At 36.2% G+C, this 16,496-nt stretch overlaps 3 protein-coding genes and 1 non-coding gene across 4 annotated transcripts; all 4 read right to left on the bottom strand.

Moving 5' to 3' along the window:
- Positions 1–99: 99 nt before the first annotated feature.
- LOC147926306 (small nucleolar RNA U30) lies at positions 100–184 on the bottom strand. The gene has a single exon (XR_015583360.1). It is a non-coding gene; the product is annotated as a small nucleolar RNA U30 (small nucleolar RNA).
- Positions 185–1,693: 1,509 nt separating this feature from the next.
- Positions 1,694–2,224, bottom strand: AGP12 (arabinogalactan protein 12). Its single transcript, XM_019236664.2, has one exon. The coding sequence runs from the start codon at positions 2,114–2,116 to the stop codon at positions 1,934–1,936; it is 183 nt and encodes a 60-aa protein (XP_019092209.1). The 5' UTR covers positions 2,117–2,224; the 3' UTR covers positions 1,694–1,933.
- Positions 2,225–5,336: 3,112 nt separating this feature from the next.
- LOC104745603 (carboxyl-terminal peptidase, putative (DUF239)) lies at positions 5,337–7,909 on the bottom strand. Its single transcript, XM_010466891.3, has 7 exons — positions 7,354–7,909; positions 7,123–7,209; positions 6,780–7,037; positions 6,504–6,668; positions 6,367–6,420; positions 6,123–6,269; positions 5,337–6,036 (listed from the first exon to the last, which is right to left on the bottom strand). The coding sequence occupies exons 1-7, from the start codon at positions 7,528–7,530 to the stop codon at positions 5,659–5,661; spliced, it is 1,266 nt and encodes a 421-aa protein (XP_010465193.1). The 5' UTR covers positions 7,531–7,909; the 3' UTR covers positions 5,337–5,658.
- A 3,431-nt stretch (positions 7,910–11,340) lies between these two features.
- Positions 11,341–12,065, bottom strand: LOC104745601 (uncharacterized). Its single transcript, XM_010466890.3, has one exon. It carries the CDS (start codon positions 11,863–11,865, stop codon positions 11,509–11,511), a length of 357 nt encoding a protein of 118 aa, XP_010465192.1. The 5' UTR covers positions 11,866–12,065; the 3' UTR covers positions 11,341–11,508.
- Between the last annotated feature and the right edge of the window lie 4,431 nt (positions 12,066–16,496).

Raw genomic sequence — 16,496 nt, 5'->3', positions numbered from 1 at the left:
TAGAGCGAATCTAAAGGCTTTCGAAGAAGAACTATGTGCGATATATAATTCAAAACATAGATTGAAAAAAAAAAAAAAAAAAGATGAGTAAAAAGAGGTGCTCAGATATATAATGAATGGTTGGGAAGTTAATCTCTTCAGTAAAAAAATCAGATTAACGAGATTTATACCCATCATCACTGCACCATCTTATACCTCAAATTTGATTTTAAGAACAAGAACGAAAGACGAAAACAATTTTCATAAAAATCAACTGAATCGAAGGAAAAAGAAAGGGTAGCTGTTAATTAGGGTTTGTAGTTGAACACCTTATTTATATATACGTCTCGCGCTAGGTCATCCGCGTCGTTGACTCTATTTTATGGGCCTTAGGCCTTTTGTTTTGGCCCATTATTGTGTGACCAACCACGCTGTTACGGACCATTATTCTCATATACGGTTTGTAAGTTGTTTTACGTTGCTTCTACTGTTGTACATTACCATCAATTATAATCGGACAGGACTCATGTTTCACTGTTTCAACTTTCAATGTTTGTTTGATGAATCATGAAACTATGAAAGTTTTAGTCGAAATTTATATCATATGTAACAAAGATCCATACGCAAAAATTTTACTTTTTGTTTTATCTAAAATTATACTAGTATATATTGAAAAGCACACAAAATAAAAATAATAATAATTGAGACCTACTATTATATAGTATAGGCTAGGGCTGTTCACAATATCTTATGTGTTAAGTTACATGTGTACAATACAGCCAATCAAAAGAAAAGTTGTATTCATCTTTAGCGTTGGCTTAAGATATATGATTGATTGGTTTCCATAAGATATATTGTGTGTCATCATCCATTGTTCTTTTGTTTCGCAGGCCGTAAAGGCATAAATATGAAGAAAACAAATATTTTTCTAGTTAATGGAATATAGAGAACTACTTTCTGGAAAGAAAGAGGAAATTGATCAAATGAAAAAAATGTGGCGGCCACTTACAAATTTTTTTAGGACTTACATCAAAGACAGGGAAAAAAAAAGAAGGCATGCATGAACTAAAAAAGCTAAGGTTATGGTCCCATTCTTGCTGCTGACCACTTTGCCTCTATGCATCTCACATGGCTTAACATGTTCTTGTCTGATACCATCCCATACCCTAAAAGAATAACAAAAAAACTTTTGTTTATTAGTACTTAAGTAATGGGTGGGTTATGTTGGGCTGGTCTTAAACATAGCTAGTGTAATAAAGTTTGACATGATAGGCCTTGACACTAATTTCCACTAGTTGTATCAATTAGTATTGGCTAAACTTAGCCCTTTACTATGTGAAACGGAATGCGTAAACATCTATTTTTTGATTTTTTCACTTTTGAGTTTAAATGCATGTTTGATGCAATTAAGGTTGCCACATATATATATTCTTCTCCTTCTTGCCTCACTTTGGAGCTTTGTTGCTGTGCCCACATTTTTCTTAAGTTTGTTTGGATTTTGTGGGAAAGCTAGTTCCTCTGTAGCTACAAAGTTTTTTCATGGTCTTGATAATATTGATGATAATTACCACACATATTTGAACGATACCACTACACAACCTTCCAAAATTTCACAGCTCATCGGAACATTTTCATCATAACGTACCACTCGCTGATACATATGAGGTTTAAACAATTTTGTGTGGTCATTCTGTATGTTACCTCAACAAAATAATGAACCCATAAACAGATATCGTATTAATTATGAAACATATGCACGCACAAACACCCAAGCAATTACAATAATAAAACCCGAAGGCTAAATTAAAACTTATAAAATACTGCTATATATGGTAGTCCAAATATTAAAAACAATAACATGAAGCTCATGGCGATCAAATAAACCGAAGTAAAATGGCAAAAAACAAATTAAAGAACCCTATAATTCTATGGAATGTATAGAGAGACTTTTGGTTTAGAAGAGAAACCCTGATGCCAAAGCAACAACAGATGCAAACAATGCTGGGACGAACATAGCTGCATCAGAAGTAGGACTTGGAGCCGGAGCCTCAGTCTGCGCTGCCGCCTTTCCTACTGCGGAGAAAGCCACAATAGCCACCATCAACACCACCATAAGGTTCATCTTCATTGACTCCATTTCTCTCCTCTTTTTACACTTGAAAGATATTTAGAATTAGAATATATTATGAGAGGGAGATGGTTGTTTTGTTCTTCTCTTTGATGCGAATGATGAGTTGTGACTTGTTTTGAAAGGGTATTTATAAGCCAATTGTGAGAATGTTGTTTCTAGAGACGTCTCTATAAAAATATATTTTCATTCACTTAACTTTTTAGTAAAGGAAAAGGTATCTGAATTACAGCAAAGAAAAAAAAACATTTTTTCTAACAATTATGTGTAGTTTAATGGATGTCTTAAAAAGTAATTGCGAAATTAATGGACTTATTGGTGTGAACTGTGAAGGGAGATTATAGACACCGACTCAACCAAATTAGTGTTTCTATTGTTTTTTCTACATCAATATTTTTGTTCTATATAAAATGTATATAAACTAGCTTCCGTTGATTTAACTATCTAATTATAGGATTTTGAATAATTTTTCGAAATTATTTATCGATATGTAAAAAAGTGAGTAGAAATTGGGTATTATGATTCTTGAATAAGAAAGAAACAAAACAGGTTGTCCCAAACAGTTTAAAACAGCTGGCAGAGATTGGCTGTCTCTTGGCCCAAACTACATTGTTGTTTTTCTCAACTACTCTGTTTTTTCTTTACAGCCTCACGACTCATTCATGACTAAAATGTCTTATTCTATGTTTTTATTGTAGATATAGTAAACAAATTAACATTTTGATTCTAAGTTCATACGGTAGATTAGACCAAAATATTGCTTTGAATATACGTAAACTGCGTGTAGCCTTCGTGTGGGGATATTTTTTTTTTTGCTTTAGTGTGTTTTTAGATTCTAGAAGATGTCTTTAACATTCTACATTCAAATTTGATCTTCCTCTAATATGAATATGATTAAAAATTCTAATATAGTTTAAAATACAACTGGTAAACAATATAAAATGTAATGTACGTGTTCCAAATTATAATTATTTACTTGCATAACATTTGTTTACATAATACATTGTTTCAAGCTTTAGATTTATGATATATGTACTACGTATGTATGATCTCCACGTTTAAAAATTAGTTCTGTTTCTGGAAAAGAATAGTTTAGTAAGAAATGGGTATCCTTATGTTGTTGACTAATGATTCGTGAATCTAAAGATTCATATGAACACTCAATACCTAGATTGAGATGAGATTCAAGAACTTATTAATCTTTTGGCTTTTTGTATATTTCCTTTGTGGGTTTTGTAATTTCTGATGGGAGTTCTAAAGTCGATTGCGTAACACAAGGATCAATTAGCCGTTTTAGCCTCTAGAGTTTTGTTTTCGTTGAAACCAATGATACTGCTTTCCCCAACGTTCACAATTTCATATCATACCAAACTATGAAAATGACCAACCACCCCCCTTTCCTAAGATCCTTTTTCACACCTGTTAAATTTTATTTGTATTGTTGTATTTTATATATATGTCGGCCATTTGTTTGTTTAAAAAATCATTAGTACAGTGTTAGATATTGAAACGGCTTATATATTTGTTTTTTAGTATTCATTAAAACAGTGGAGAAACTAGCCTGGAAAGCTTGAATACCCCAAACATGCATTATTATAAGCATGGGGTTTCACTACAATGTGGCCCCCCAACCGATGAAACTAATTGTTGTTTTTTCCCAAGTTCTAAAACAAAATGAGTAGCTCTTTTATTATTTCATTATTGTGCTTTATATATTTACACTATATAAATGTTCATAAAATGCTGGATAGAAACTGTATTTTAGTTTGAATAATAGAATAAGGAACCTTGAAATATACTGTTATCTTTGATTAAAATTTTAAAAGAAAATGTTTTCTTGGAGTCTCTTTCATTATAGTTTTTGTAGTATATAAAAAACTTTAGCGACCTGTCCATGATGATGATTACAAACTTTAACAATGTTATCGTTCACTTTATTTTTACTTTGAAAATGAACCGTTGGTGGAATTCGAATTTAATTGTTTTTTTTCGATTGACTTAAAAGAAAAGAAAAAAATCAGTCTATTTATGTTTGGTATTTAAGACTTTTAAGACTTTGTTCCTTTTACATTTTGAGAAGATTTATGTAGCAGATCAAACATTTTATTGAGCACCAAAGATTTATGTAGAAAATGACAATTCCAGAATCATACTTATTATACAGAATTTTGTTTTTTTGTTTTTTTTCTTTTTTTTGGTCAACACTTGTATATTAATAGAAATTAGGCAGATAGAGTTTCACCTCTTGGGGAGGTTACAGGCAGAGTAGCAAGGGCACTCTTTGAAAGCTCGTCGGCCAAAACATTTGCCGAACGAGGGATAAACTTAAACAAACAGTAAGGGAAGGAAGCAACAAAATGTCTGATATCATGGAGGATACCATGAAGTTCATTGACTGTCATACAGAATTTTGTTTATGTTGCAGTTTGCTGTAAGATCAGTTTGGCTGAAATAATTAAACGAGAAGATGCATTACTTTGAAAGTGAAAAATTGGTCAATATTTTAAAATAACATGAAAAGAGTAAAAAGATATAGTTATGGATTTTTCATTTTTGTTGTGGTTATTAAGAAAAACAAGAAGACATGTATATGCTAATAAAAGCTTTTAGAGGCCAATTTTTGGAGAATAATATTGTGCTTTGACAAGCCCACGTATAAAATTATCTTAGCCCACATGAATTTGAGATGTTTATATCAAAGAATTGAGACTGTTAAATGTTAATGTTTCTATGATGATGTGTATATTGATATCACAAGATTGTGTGTGGTTGTAAAAAATATAAACAAAAGCCTTTATGGATTTTACCACCTTTGTGCACTTATGATCTATCGTCTTACGGCCTTAGTTCTTTAGCCATGTAAAGCTACCATTATCATATACAATTGAAACAAGTTCCTTTCCAACTCCAAGTGTTATTTCTTTCTATGCTTTTTATTCATTTCAAAAGCAATGTTTTTGTCTCTGGATTCCCCCATTCTTGTTGTTGGTAGTATAAGGTAGAGAGTGTAGTAGTGCTATGTGATAGAAGAGTGATTCAGTTAGTTGTATGAATTTGAAGAAAGATCAAAGCTTTACAATATGGAGGATCAACTTCTTTGTTTAACTAAGCTACAACTCAATTGACATTTTTGTTTTTCAGTGTTGAGAGTTGAGACCAAGAGAATTGGACGCAAACACAAAGCATTAAGAGGCGATTCAATAATCAAAGAGAAACATAAGAGAACGAGTGATCAAAGAGAATGAGAATGAGTGATCAAAGAGGGAGACATACAAAGTAGAGACAATGTGAAATTATACTAAGGGCTGAAGTTTCTTTGAGCTTTTAAGAAACTTAAAGTCACACCTACTATTTCCCCCCATCTACAAACAAACACCTTATCATAACGTTAATAACCAGACAAATACTCAAAACTTCCCCATCACCTAGAGAGCTTACACAGACTATCACTAGTTGGTTTTTTTACTACAGCCTAATACTACACAAGGAGGGATTTCACAAGACTGAAAGAGAGATAAAAAGTTGAGTACAACACTACACACATGCCTAGGTTATGGGCAGTTCTTGTTCTTACCGGGTCCACCGTAGTAGAAGTAATGTCCCCAGTCATCGTTGCTTCCGGTTTGAACATCATAACAGTTAGATTTCTCGGTGAATGTCCCAAGTCCTTTTGGTGCTTTGAGGTTGTTGGATCCATCAACGACTTGGATGTTTCGAAAGTAACTTGCTTTGCTGAAACCTTCTTCTGGGAAATGACCGCTTCCCATCTGTGTCCAAGTGTGGTGACCATCTGACTGCGTGTTCACAACTTCTCCTCCCCATTCGATCATTGATGCACTCTCTGTTAGGTAGGAGAAGAGAAATGATGGCCAATATCCCAAAACATACCCATTCCCAAATTGCATCCACCAGTGTCCCTCCTTTGGATCCTGTGACATGTTAAACATAATACATTCAGCCTCAAGGCTTTAACTTTTATTTAGAGAACAAAAGATTGCAGTTATGACAAAAGTACCTTCCAGATTAGAATACTGATATCGTACTGGGAATTACGATATCCAGAGACTGGTGAGATGCTTGCTCCCATTGCTATGTCACTGTTGATTTGAATAAAGCCTGAGCAGAGAAGATTGTAGCAACCAGTAGCTTGATAGGCATCACTCTGCAAGAAGAAAGATTGAGCAACATAAGAACATCATGCTATATATTTGATACATACACCAAAAGTATTTAATTCAGAGGGAGTTTTGAAATCTTACAGTCCAATAAGTGAAGAGTCTTGTGTTATTGTCTCCATACAGATCCGGACTCACCTGTAGTAAGCAAAAGAAATCAAAATAAGCAAACAAATTGCACAAGTCATCTTCACATCTACAAATGATGACAATGTCTTTACCTGCCAACCAGCTTCAATGCTGTTAAGATCTTGTCCAAAGGAACCACCCAAAAGCCATATCTGCGACAAGCTGAATTCATTTGTGTTCTGTATCTTTGGCTCCCACACATTCAAAGTCGCCTTAGCTCCGTAATACCTATCTCCTTCCACATAAGCTATGGCGTGCTAAATCTCATTCAAAAGGTTCAAGAAACGAAAACTTAGTTACAACAAAATGCCTCAGACCAGTCTAAAAAGTGTCAAAAACAAATGAAGCAGATTCTGATAATCCCTCACCTGATGACCATTTTGGTTGATGAGGTCAGGTTCAGCAGATTTAGGAAGAGGAACAGTTCTACGCTTCTTCTTGCCGTATCTTTTAACTGAACTTGCTCTCAACACATCATCTTCCCTTGTCCTTCTCATGGGAATGGTTCCTTCAGAACATTTGCCATACCGGTGCCACAACTGAGGGATGTGAGTTTCTTTCCCCTTTGGTTTTGCAGATACCTTATTGTCATCAAATAGCCCTTCAGGGTGGTAACTAGGCCTCATCTGAATAGAACAAGTAACCAAAAATAAGCAACTGAAACAAAACATCTCAAGAAAGTTATCCAAATCTTTTTTAAATCCACAGAACCTGAATCTTGTGATCTTTGAGGAAAGGGTGGTCAAAAGCTGGCTGCTTTGAGATAGGAACACAGTCGATTATATCTCCATCTGGGCTCTGTTTTAACCACAAAGAAAGAAGAGCAAAGTAACTATAAGAACTCTTCCCACTCAGATTCCCATCATTTTCTCATCAAACTCAAAAAAGCAGAGACAACACACAAACTAGTAAAAAAAAAAAAAAAAGATAGAGATTTTGAACCTGAATGCTCTTCACAGCAGGTTTGTTCAGTCTATTCAAGTGCTTCTTCACCTCAAACTTCTGCCTTGAAGCGCCATACCTCGCTGCTGCGCAGGACAGTGAGAGCATCCCACACAGCCATAAACACACAAAGAAACCTCTATTCAATTTCACCAACCTAAAATGCAGAGCTCCCATTCTCGCAATAAACCCCCAAAAGAACTTCGCTTTCGGTGAGATTCACACACACACAAAGGCCTACTAAGCTATAAGAATAGCTCAAGAGCCAATGTAAAACAGAGAAAGAAAGAAGACTAAACCCTAACGAGAGAAGAAGTTCAAAGGAAACAATAATAATGTAGTTCGTTCGTGGGGACAGACAACAAGCTTTGGGGAGGTGGTGGTGGGTCTCAGAAAAATCCAACCATACATATCAAAATCCAAACTTTCTCAATTCTCTCTCTTCCCCCTGCTTTGAATGAGAGATAGCTAGTGGAAGCTCTCTCTCTCTTTTCACTTTCTCGCTCCAATTAGTTAATAACATGATTAATTAGTTAATTACAGATTTGGCCTACTTATTTGGTCAATAGCACTTTAGTTTACTTTTGATTTTCTTTTCTTTGTTTAACAATTTTTATCCATAACACACCATCTAGGCCTGGCCATTTGGGTGTTCGGGTCAGGGTCAGGTTCGGGTAATTTAGGTTCGGGTTTTTCGAGTTTACGAATATAGGATCCGAGCAGGTGTTCATATAATTTCGGGTCGGGGTCAGGTTCGGGTTATTTGGGTAATGATTTTAAAAAACCTGTAATGTATCCAAAATAAATTCGGTTATGGATAGTACCTACTCAAACATATCCAAAGTACCCACAAAAACCTGAAATGTACCCAAAAAACCCGAATAACCCGAAAAACAAATGAAACTGCATAACATGAAATCTTAAACAAATGAAACTAAGCATATCATGTCTCGCAAAACAATTCAAACACATACCATGTCTCGCAAAATAAGCATCCCAACAAAGAAAAGCATGTCTTAAAATCTTAAACATCCCAACAAAGCAAACGAAACTTAAACATCCCAACAAAGAAAAACATGTCTCGCAAAAGCATGTCTAGCTGCTATGAACGGAGAACCCAAAGATGAGACTAACAGCGGAATTAGGTTTTGGAGATCCAATTTGAGAGTTTTGGTTTATAAAAGCCAAAGATTCTTGAAATCGGACAAAAATTGGCAACTTCGACATGTTTATGCAAAGTAAAGAAGATTCACAAGGATTCAAGGAGAGGAGATTAAGGCAAACGGAAATATGGCAATATATGTGATATCATGTATGAATAAATGTGTTCTCGGGTTCAAACAGATATCGTTGGTTCCTCGGGTTCGGTTCGGGTAATACCCGATACCCGTGGGTATTTGGAAACAAAAACCGAGTGGTTATTTATACAGAAGCGGGTCGGGGTCGGGTCGGGTTTTTGTAGGTCAGGGTCGGGTCGGTTTCTCGGGTTCGGTTTATTTGCCCAGGCCTAACACCATCCCTGGCTTATATATAACGTACCCGTTCAGTTAGGTGTTTTATGTTTTGATAATGGCAGATTAGGTACTTCTTGTTATCTAATCTATCTAAGAGCATTATAGAATGTAGTGAGTATTGTTTTTCAAATTGGTGTACCTTTTGAGTATTGTGGTCTGTCTCTGTCACGTGGTGTTTGTGGTTGAAAGAAGGGGCTCTCCTCCACATTAATCTCCCAAATTTACCTGTTTTACCCCTCTTCTCGATCAATGTTGTTTTTCCCCTTGGGAACAAAACAGAAGGGTGTTTTGGTAGTTTCCTTTTCATACAAGCAAATGGAAAGAAAAAAAAACTCTGAGCCTTTAAATATCTTTGACTAACGTCGTTAACTCCATGTCATGGGCCACGCTTTGGATATTGTGACAGCTAGTTTACTTACTACTAGTTGGTGGTCTAGTAGCACCGCACGTAATGTGTCTGTGTAGGCAAAAAGCTCACTCACACGTGCGTGAAGGTTGCATCATTAATTCATCGTACGCAGTTCAGATTATCGCCATTCGCCACTACTGAACAAGAACAACGCAATCACTAATATGAGGTATTATATCAAATTATGTATATATATGATATGATGAAATGGGGAATGGAAGTCTATTATAGCTAACGGTCAAAAACGTAGTAGAATCCAATGTGATCGAATTAGTTGGATCCCTATTAAAGAGGACTTGCTCTCTCTACCAAATTATTACATCCAATTGTAATTATTTTAGCGGATGTCCATGTTAGACTAAACCATAAAGATGACAAAGTCACACATGCAGGGTAGTCGCCTGGATAGATGTGGCGGTGCTAACTGAAGAAGAAGACAACATTGTTAGGAAAAATTATTTGGGACTCAATATTCTAAGATTTCTTGAAGCACATGTGGCTTCATTATTGACAAATAGGTTTTGGAAATTAATGGGTTTGATTGGTAAACACAAACAAAACTTTACAAATGGTACAGTTTTGATTTTTACCAATCACAAAAATTTTACCAAAAACTTTATTAAAAGTTTTACTCTCAATTTTTTTTTACAGTTTTATAATATTTCGTAAAAGCTTACAACTTTGACTTACAGCTTTTCTGTACAGCTTAGATCACGTTACCAATCAGACCTAATATTAGAAACGGAAATATAACACTAGGAAGTCTCTTTTGATTTAGAAAACTTAGATTAGGAATTTAGGAAGTCTCTCATAGGTTATGGATGTACCTCACCGAATACTAGTGGCTAGTGCACTTAGGTTTAATTAGTGACCCTTATTACAGGTTTCACAGAGTAGAGCTATGAAAAAATCATGTTTCGTTTCATGTAATAGAACTTTCCATAGAGCAAAGCGGTAAATTAAAAGATTTGATGTTGATGCATATTCCCATTTGCAATGGTATAGCTACGGTCTACGGAGCTACCTTTTGTTTCTAGTGGATTAGTTTTTGAACTCGGTCTTAGCTAGGAAGTAAGTTAAAGGACTGAAGTTTGTAAAAAAAATTGTGTGCTCTCATTTATTATTAACTAGATCATCTATTCCCCCCATTTAGTTAGAACAAAGAAGCCATCCCCGAGTACGTGTCTCCAAAAATTTATCTATATTTTACTAGTACGCATGGGTTAAGACTTAGACTAGTCCGGAATGTCGGTAAAGCGAAAGGCTATCTATCCAAAACTTATAATTGCAATAAAAGCCACAACACAACGTTGTGATAGGGCATGATTGAAGGAGAGAGAAAAAGCAAGTAAAAAAGAATTATGATTTTATGGAGCCATATAGATTTTATATAATGGGGAAAAAGTTAGTATGATAATAGTGTGACATGATGGTATATGACCACACGAAAGGAGGTGGAGCCACAAGTTTTTCTCATCGTATCCCCCTTTCTTATATTCTGTTTAATGACTCCATTATTGGAAAATGGACATACAATGCGAATCTTACGTGTATTTTTTTTATTTTTTTTTGAATAGTGGAGGGATCCTTCCTATACCAAAATTCATAAGCATTTCAAAAACATGTGAAAAGTGATACTCTACAAAAACTAACTATGATTGGATAGAGGTGAAAACATGATTTGAACGTTTATAATCCATAGGTTAATTCGATAGATTCTTGGAGGGTACCAAATGACTGATATCATTATAGTATCATAGTACGCTAACCATTTGGCTGTATAAATAATTATATATGCCTGACATGATCGTCAATCTATGGATGTATGCATATTGTCTTCGGGCGAATACATTGAAAATGTGACTTTTTCACTTTATTCCTATTAGTTGAATTATTAGATCGAATCATAGAGAGGCCTTGAATCCAATTTTGACTTGTTCCTACAAATCTTGGAGAATGTCATGCAATGTAATTACACCATCAGTAGATTCAGTACATATCCAAAACTAAGGAAACAAGTCAGTTTAAGAAAATGAACATACGGTCTACGGATGAAGGGTTATAACTTGTAATGTGATCTGATTCTTGTTGTATTGAATATCCAAGAGTAAATTTAGAGTATCCAAGAAATGCCAAATTAATAATTAGGACATTACACCTCGTTAATTAGCTAAGACAACAATACCAAAGGAATCAGTAAGATTGTAAAAAAACAGAAGTTAACTAGTCTAATTAATCTGAGTCCGGGTAATGGTAATAGTCATCATCAAAATCCGAACTAGATGCTGAAGAAGACCCATGATAATAATCATCATAATCGCTGTTACTATTATGATCAATAGCAAACACATCTTCATCACCGACATCATCATCATCATCATAATAATAATCATCAGAATCATAATCACATATGGGGAAACACATAAACTCCCATACACAGATACCAAAATGAAAAAGAGGGAGGCAACAAGCCACCTTCATAAGCTCTTGGGTATTCAACAACTCCGACGACGGAACTCTCCTCATCCGCTGCCACTTTTCAGTGGAAACGTTCGCCACCGTCACCACTGCCGAGCTGCTAAACACCATAGCCAACAAAATCCTCTATTTTCCGTCTTCTTTACAGAACTAGGTCGTGGTTTATGTTTTTTTTTTTTTTTTACTTTGTTAATTATAGTCTTGCACATGTCGTGAAGCTTGTGATATCATTATTTTTCGCAGCAAAATATTCACATTGTTTGTTTACCTAGAGGAAAAAACAAATAAGCCAAAATTTACATGTATTTATTTCTTTAAAATTTTTTATTTATCTTTTACAACATTTAAGTACTTAATTTATCTAAAACTGCTATTTTTTATTTAATAATCATCAGATACATAACCAATTTCTATTTATTTTGATCATTATTCTACTATATTAATTGAAAAGTAAAATATAAAACTAACTTTATAAAGTGTAAAAAATTACATTATCATGCCATTAGTCTTAAGACAAATGTTTAATTTCTCAGCAACGGTAAAAATATAATTTCAATATTAAACTAATAGAATTTTTTTAAATAATTATTAAATTCCAAAAAAAAAATTTCTTTCTCCAATTAATTATGGACGAAAATTATTAATTAATTTTTAAAATTTCTAAACCAATCAGAACTTTTAAAAGTAAGATTTTCTATCTAAGCATCTAAATTATTATTTTAATAACTATATTTGGAAGATTTTGTTAAGATTTTAAATTATGATTCTCCTATCATATTTTTATTTAATTTATTTACAAATTGTTTTGAATTATCATATAATATATATGATAAATAAATATGTAAATTTTTTCATGCATGTGTTGTGATTTGAATATTTTAAAACGAAGATATATATATTACTCAATCTGTGAATAAAAAATATGTTTAATTCTTCGGTTTGAATGTTCGAACTGGGTGTGATTGGGGGAAGAGAAGTGGATCTCTCTCTCTCCCTGTATGTCTCGATTAATGGGGTTCAGATCGGAAATCTGTTTCTCCCTGTTCAAAGAGTGGATCTACTGGATACGGTCCTTGCCTGGTTTGCGGATCTTTTTGGGTTCCCGGATTTTCCTGTCCCGCTTTGGTGGAGTCGAAATTCCGAGCGTGTGATTTGGGATTTGGTTTTGGGTGGAGATTCGCGGGGGTTATTACCAGAGACTGTAAGCACGGGTCCTAAGGTTCTGCTCTTAATACTCTTTGATGATGTCCGATTTGGATGGGATTCGCGGGGATTGCGATTACGATTGCGATTACTAGATTCGGGCAGATTGGGTTCTTCATTGTTAGGATCGGGGTACTATGAGGAAAATCTGGTCTTTTCGAGCATTTCTGATTTGCTATGTGATGGTTTTATACTCCCAGGTTATAATCGAACTTTATTTGTTCTGATTTGGTGTGATTCCGGCGTTTCTTTTCTGATTCGATTGGTGATTAATTTCGCGATTTTCTCTTCATGGATCAGACGGTGGATTTGGTTGATATTATTCTCCAATGGTTTCCAGGATCTCTCGATGGTAAGTTCTATGCACAGACTTGATTGTGCATTAATGTTACAATCAGATTCAATCGAGTGTGTGATGAGAATCTCTTCGATCCGATTTGATGGATTCTCTGGGATAATGGTTAGTGTTGTGATATATATGCGAGGGTTGGAGTTTCGCTGTCTGAGCATCTCTCTTTGTTCTTGGTTTCTTCATTCTCTCATTTGTCTGGTGCTAGTCCATGTTTGGTTGCTACGTTTGGTGTTTCTTTGTTCTCCAATGGCTCAATCGACGTTTGTCAAAGGCAAGGGATCTCTTCTGCGTACGGAGGTGGTCAAGATTCCCAGTTCGGTCTTGGCTGAGAGGATCCAACAGTTTGATCTCACTCTTATTGGGAGACTGATGAACCCAGTGGTTCAGCGGACTGAATCTTTGGTGTCCACTTTGCCTAAGATTTGGCGGCTTGAAGACAGAGTGGTGGGAGCTGATTTGGGTCAAGGCACATTTCAGTTTAATTTTTCGGATGAAGCTGATCTTCAGGGAGTGTTACAGAATGGTCCTTATCACTTCGATGGCTGGATGATCTCTTTGGTTAAGTGGGAGCCCATTGTATCCTCTACTTACCCTTCTGCCATTAACTTTTGGGTGAGAGTGTCTGGTATCCCAATGCACCTTTGGGAGGTTGCTACCTTGGAGGCCATTGGCAAGAAGATTGGTATCATCCGGGATATTGATGAAGAATCCGGCAGTGTTTGTGTTACTGTCAATGGCTATAATCCCATTGTTTTTAAGTTGTTAGTGCCGTTTGATTCTGGTGATGAAGTGGTGGTAACTCTTGAGTATGAAAAACTTACTGGCCTTTGTCAAATTTGTTTTTTGTCTTACTCATGATGAGAAAGCTTGCCCAGAGATGATTAAGGATGTTGGAAAGCAAGCCTTTGATCAGCAATCTGATAGGAGAGGGGTTCCGCGACAACAAGGCAGTGGGAATCCAGGGGGTTTTCATTCAGATGGTGGTTGGGAGAAACCGAGGAAAGTTGTCAAGAGGGCGTTGGATTTCCAAGCTCTCGAGTTCACTGCTGGAGCGGATGGTTCGGGTCCTCATCATCAGGCTCGCTATCATGGTTCAGCGAGAGATCAGAAAAGGTCGTATAGTGCGGTTGCAAGGGATTCAGGAGATAACCGTGAGGTTCCAAGGAGTCAGGGAGGTTATATGGGTCAGGCTAATTCTTTCCATCTTAACCGTAAGGGGAAAGGGAAAGTTTGGCCAAAACCACTATATAAGGTTAAGGGTGGTCCTATCGAGAAGCAATCTCAAGTGTTTCTGGGTGATGATTCTGATGCGATGGATCAGGGTACTATTCCACGAGAAACAGCCATGGAGAGCTCTCCTCCTCACGGGATTAATCAAGATTTGTTAGGTCCAGAGTTTGATGAGGCTAACGATGATCTTCTTGGAGAAGGGGAAAATTCGCATGCTAATCCTCCAGAAGAAGGGGAGATTGCGACTGCACAAGAGAGTGTGGGTTTGGGAGATTCAGGTGCGGGTGAGTTTAATCCCGATGTGGTGGTTACGAAAGGTGATGGTAACAAACAGAATGGGAGGGGGAAAGAAGGGAACAAGGCTGTGGATGGCAAACCTGTTAGCATTGGAGTAAGACCAGCAAGAATAGGGATGGGGGCTCTCCCGAAACCGCCGGCTAAAACGTGAAGGTCCTAAGTTGGAACTGTCAGGGCATTGGGGTTGATCTGACAGAGAATTATTTGGGAGATTTGTGGAGGAAGCATCGACCAGATGTTTTATTTTTATCAGAGACAAAAAAATGTTCTTCTTTTTTACAAAAATTTCAATCTAAATTTGGTTATAATAAATTGTTTACTGTTGAACCCCGAGGGGCTAGTGGTGGTTTGGTTTTATTTTATAAGGATGAAATTAATTTATCTGTTTTATTTCACAATGACCGTATAATTGATACAAAAGCTGTTTTTGGTCATCAATTGGTATTTTTATCTTTTGTTTATGGTGACCTGGTTCCCCAACACCGCGGAAAAGTGTGGGGTAAATTAACGGATATTGGATCTTTTCGTATTGATCCTTGATTTATTATTGGAAACTTTAATGAATTAATTGGAAACCATGAGAAACAGGGCGGTGCCTTGCGGTCAGCTTCTTCCTTCAAACCTTTTATCTCAATGATTAAGGATTGTGGGATGCTTGAATTTCCATGTTATGGGGACCAATTATCCTAGCGTGGGAATCGGTGTAATAATCAAGTGATTCGTTGCCGACTTGACCGGGCTTTAGGTAATGAAGACTGGCATGCCCTTTTCCCAAATTCAAAGGTAGAGTATTTGGAGATGATTGGATCTGACCATAGTCCTATTTTGGCAACTTGCTTAACGGCGGTCCGGAGGAGACAGAGACAATTTCGGTTTGACAAGCGATGGTTGGGTAAGGAGGGTTTATCTGGAGCGGTTGAATCTGGGTGGAATCGGACACGGAATTTAGAGTTCCGGGTTTTGTTGATAAATTAAGGAACTGTAGGAATTTGATTTCCTGGTGGAGGAAAAATAATGTTTGTACTGGTCCATCAATTATTTCTTCTTTGAAGACTGCTCTGCATGACGCGAAGATGGATGATTCGGTTTCTCTGGAAGAAATTCGGGAAATTGAGAGGAAATTGAAAGAGGCATATCGGGATGAGGAGATTTATTGGCAACAAAAGAGCAGAAAATTTTGGTTAAGGGTTGGGGATAAAAACACTTCATATTTTCATGCATCCACTAAACAAAGGCGGGTTCGGAATAGGATAATTGGTTTATTTGGGGCAAATAACGTTTGGGATGAATCAGCGTTGGGTATGGAACATATAGCTACAACATATTTTGAGAATTTGTTTAAGAAATCCGACGGTGGTGGTATTTCTGAGATGTTACAAGTGTTGAATCCGATTGTTACGGCAGGGATGAACAGAGATCTTGTTCGGGATATCTCGGAAAGGGAAGTCAGACAAGCTTTGTTTGCTATGCATCCGGAGAAAACTCCAGGTCCGGATGGGATGACAGCTTTGTTTTTTCAAAGATTCTGGTCTTCTCTCAAAGGGGATTTAGTGGCTTTAATTAAAGAGTTTTTTCGTACTGGCAGCTTTGATCCGCTATTAAATGAGACCAATATTTGTCTCATTCCTAAAGTGGATCGGCCTCAGCGGATGGCGGAGTT

Source organism: Camelina sativa, chromosome 15, assembly GCF_030686135.1.
Source record: "Camelina sativa cultivar CO46 ecotype springtype chromosome 15, ASM3068613v1".
Lineage (NCBI taxonomy): Eukaryota > Viridiplantae > Streptophyta > Magnoliopsida > Brassicales > Brassicaceae > Camelina > Camelina sativa.
This window is presented reverse-complemented; position numbering and strand designations above follow the sequence as displayed.

What these genes read in the sequence shown, in the direction of transcription:
- AGP12 (XM_019236664.2), bottom strand. Translation starts at nt 2,116, where the DNA reads ATGGAGTCAATGAAGATGAACCTTATGGTGGTGTTGATGGTGGCTATT.
- LOC104745603 (XM_010466891.3), bottom strand. Translation starts at nt 7,530, where the DNA reads ATGGGAGCTCTGCATTTTAGGTTGGTGAAATTGAATAGAGGTTTCTTT. An exon ending in CTGCTGTGAAGAGCATTCAG is followed by an intron (nt 7,210 to 7,353) that starts GTTCAAAATCTC and finishes TGGTTAAAACAG; the next exon opens with AGCCCAGATGGAGATATAAT. An exon ending in TCAAAGATCACAAGATTCAG is followed by an intron (nt 7,038 to 7,122) that starts GTTCTGTGGATT and finishes TGTTCTATTCAG; the next exon opens with ATGAGGCCTAGTTACCACCC.
- LOC104745601 (XM_010466890.3), bottom strand. Translation starts at nt 11,865, where the DNA reads ATGGTGTTTAGCAGCTCGGCAGTGGTGACGGTGGCGAACGTTTCCACT.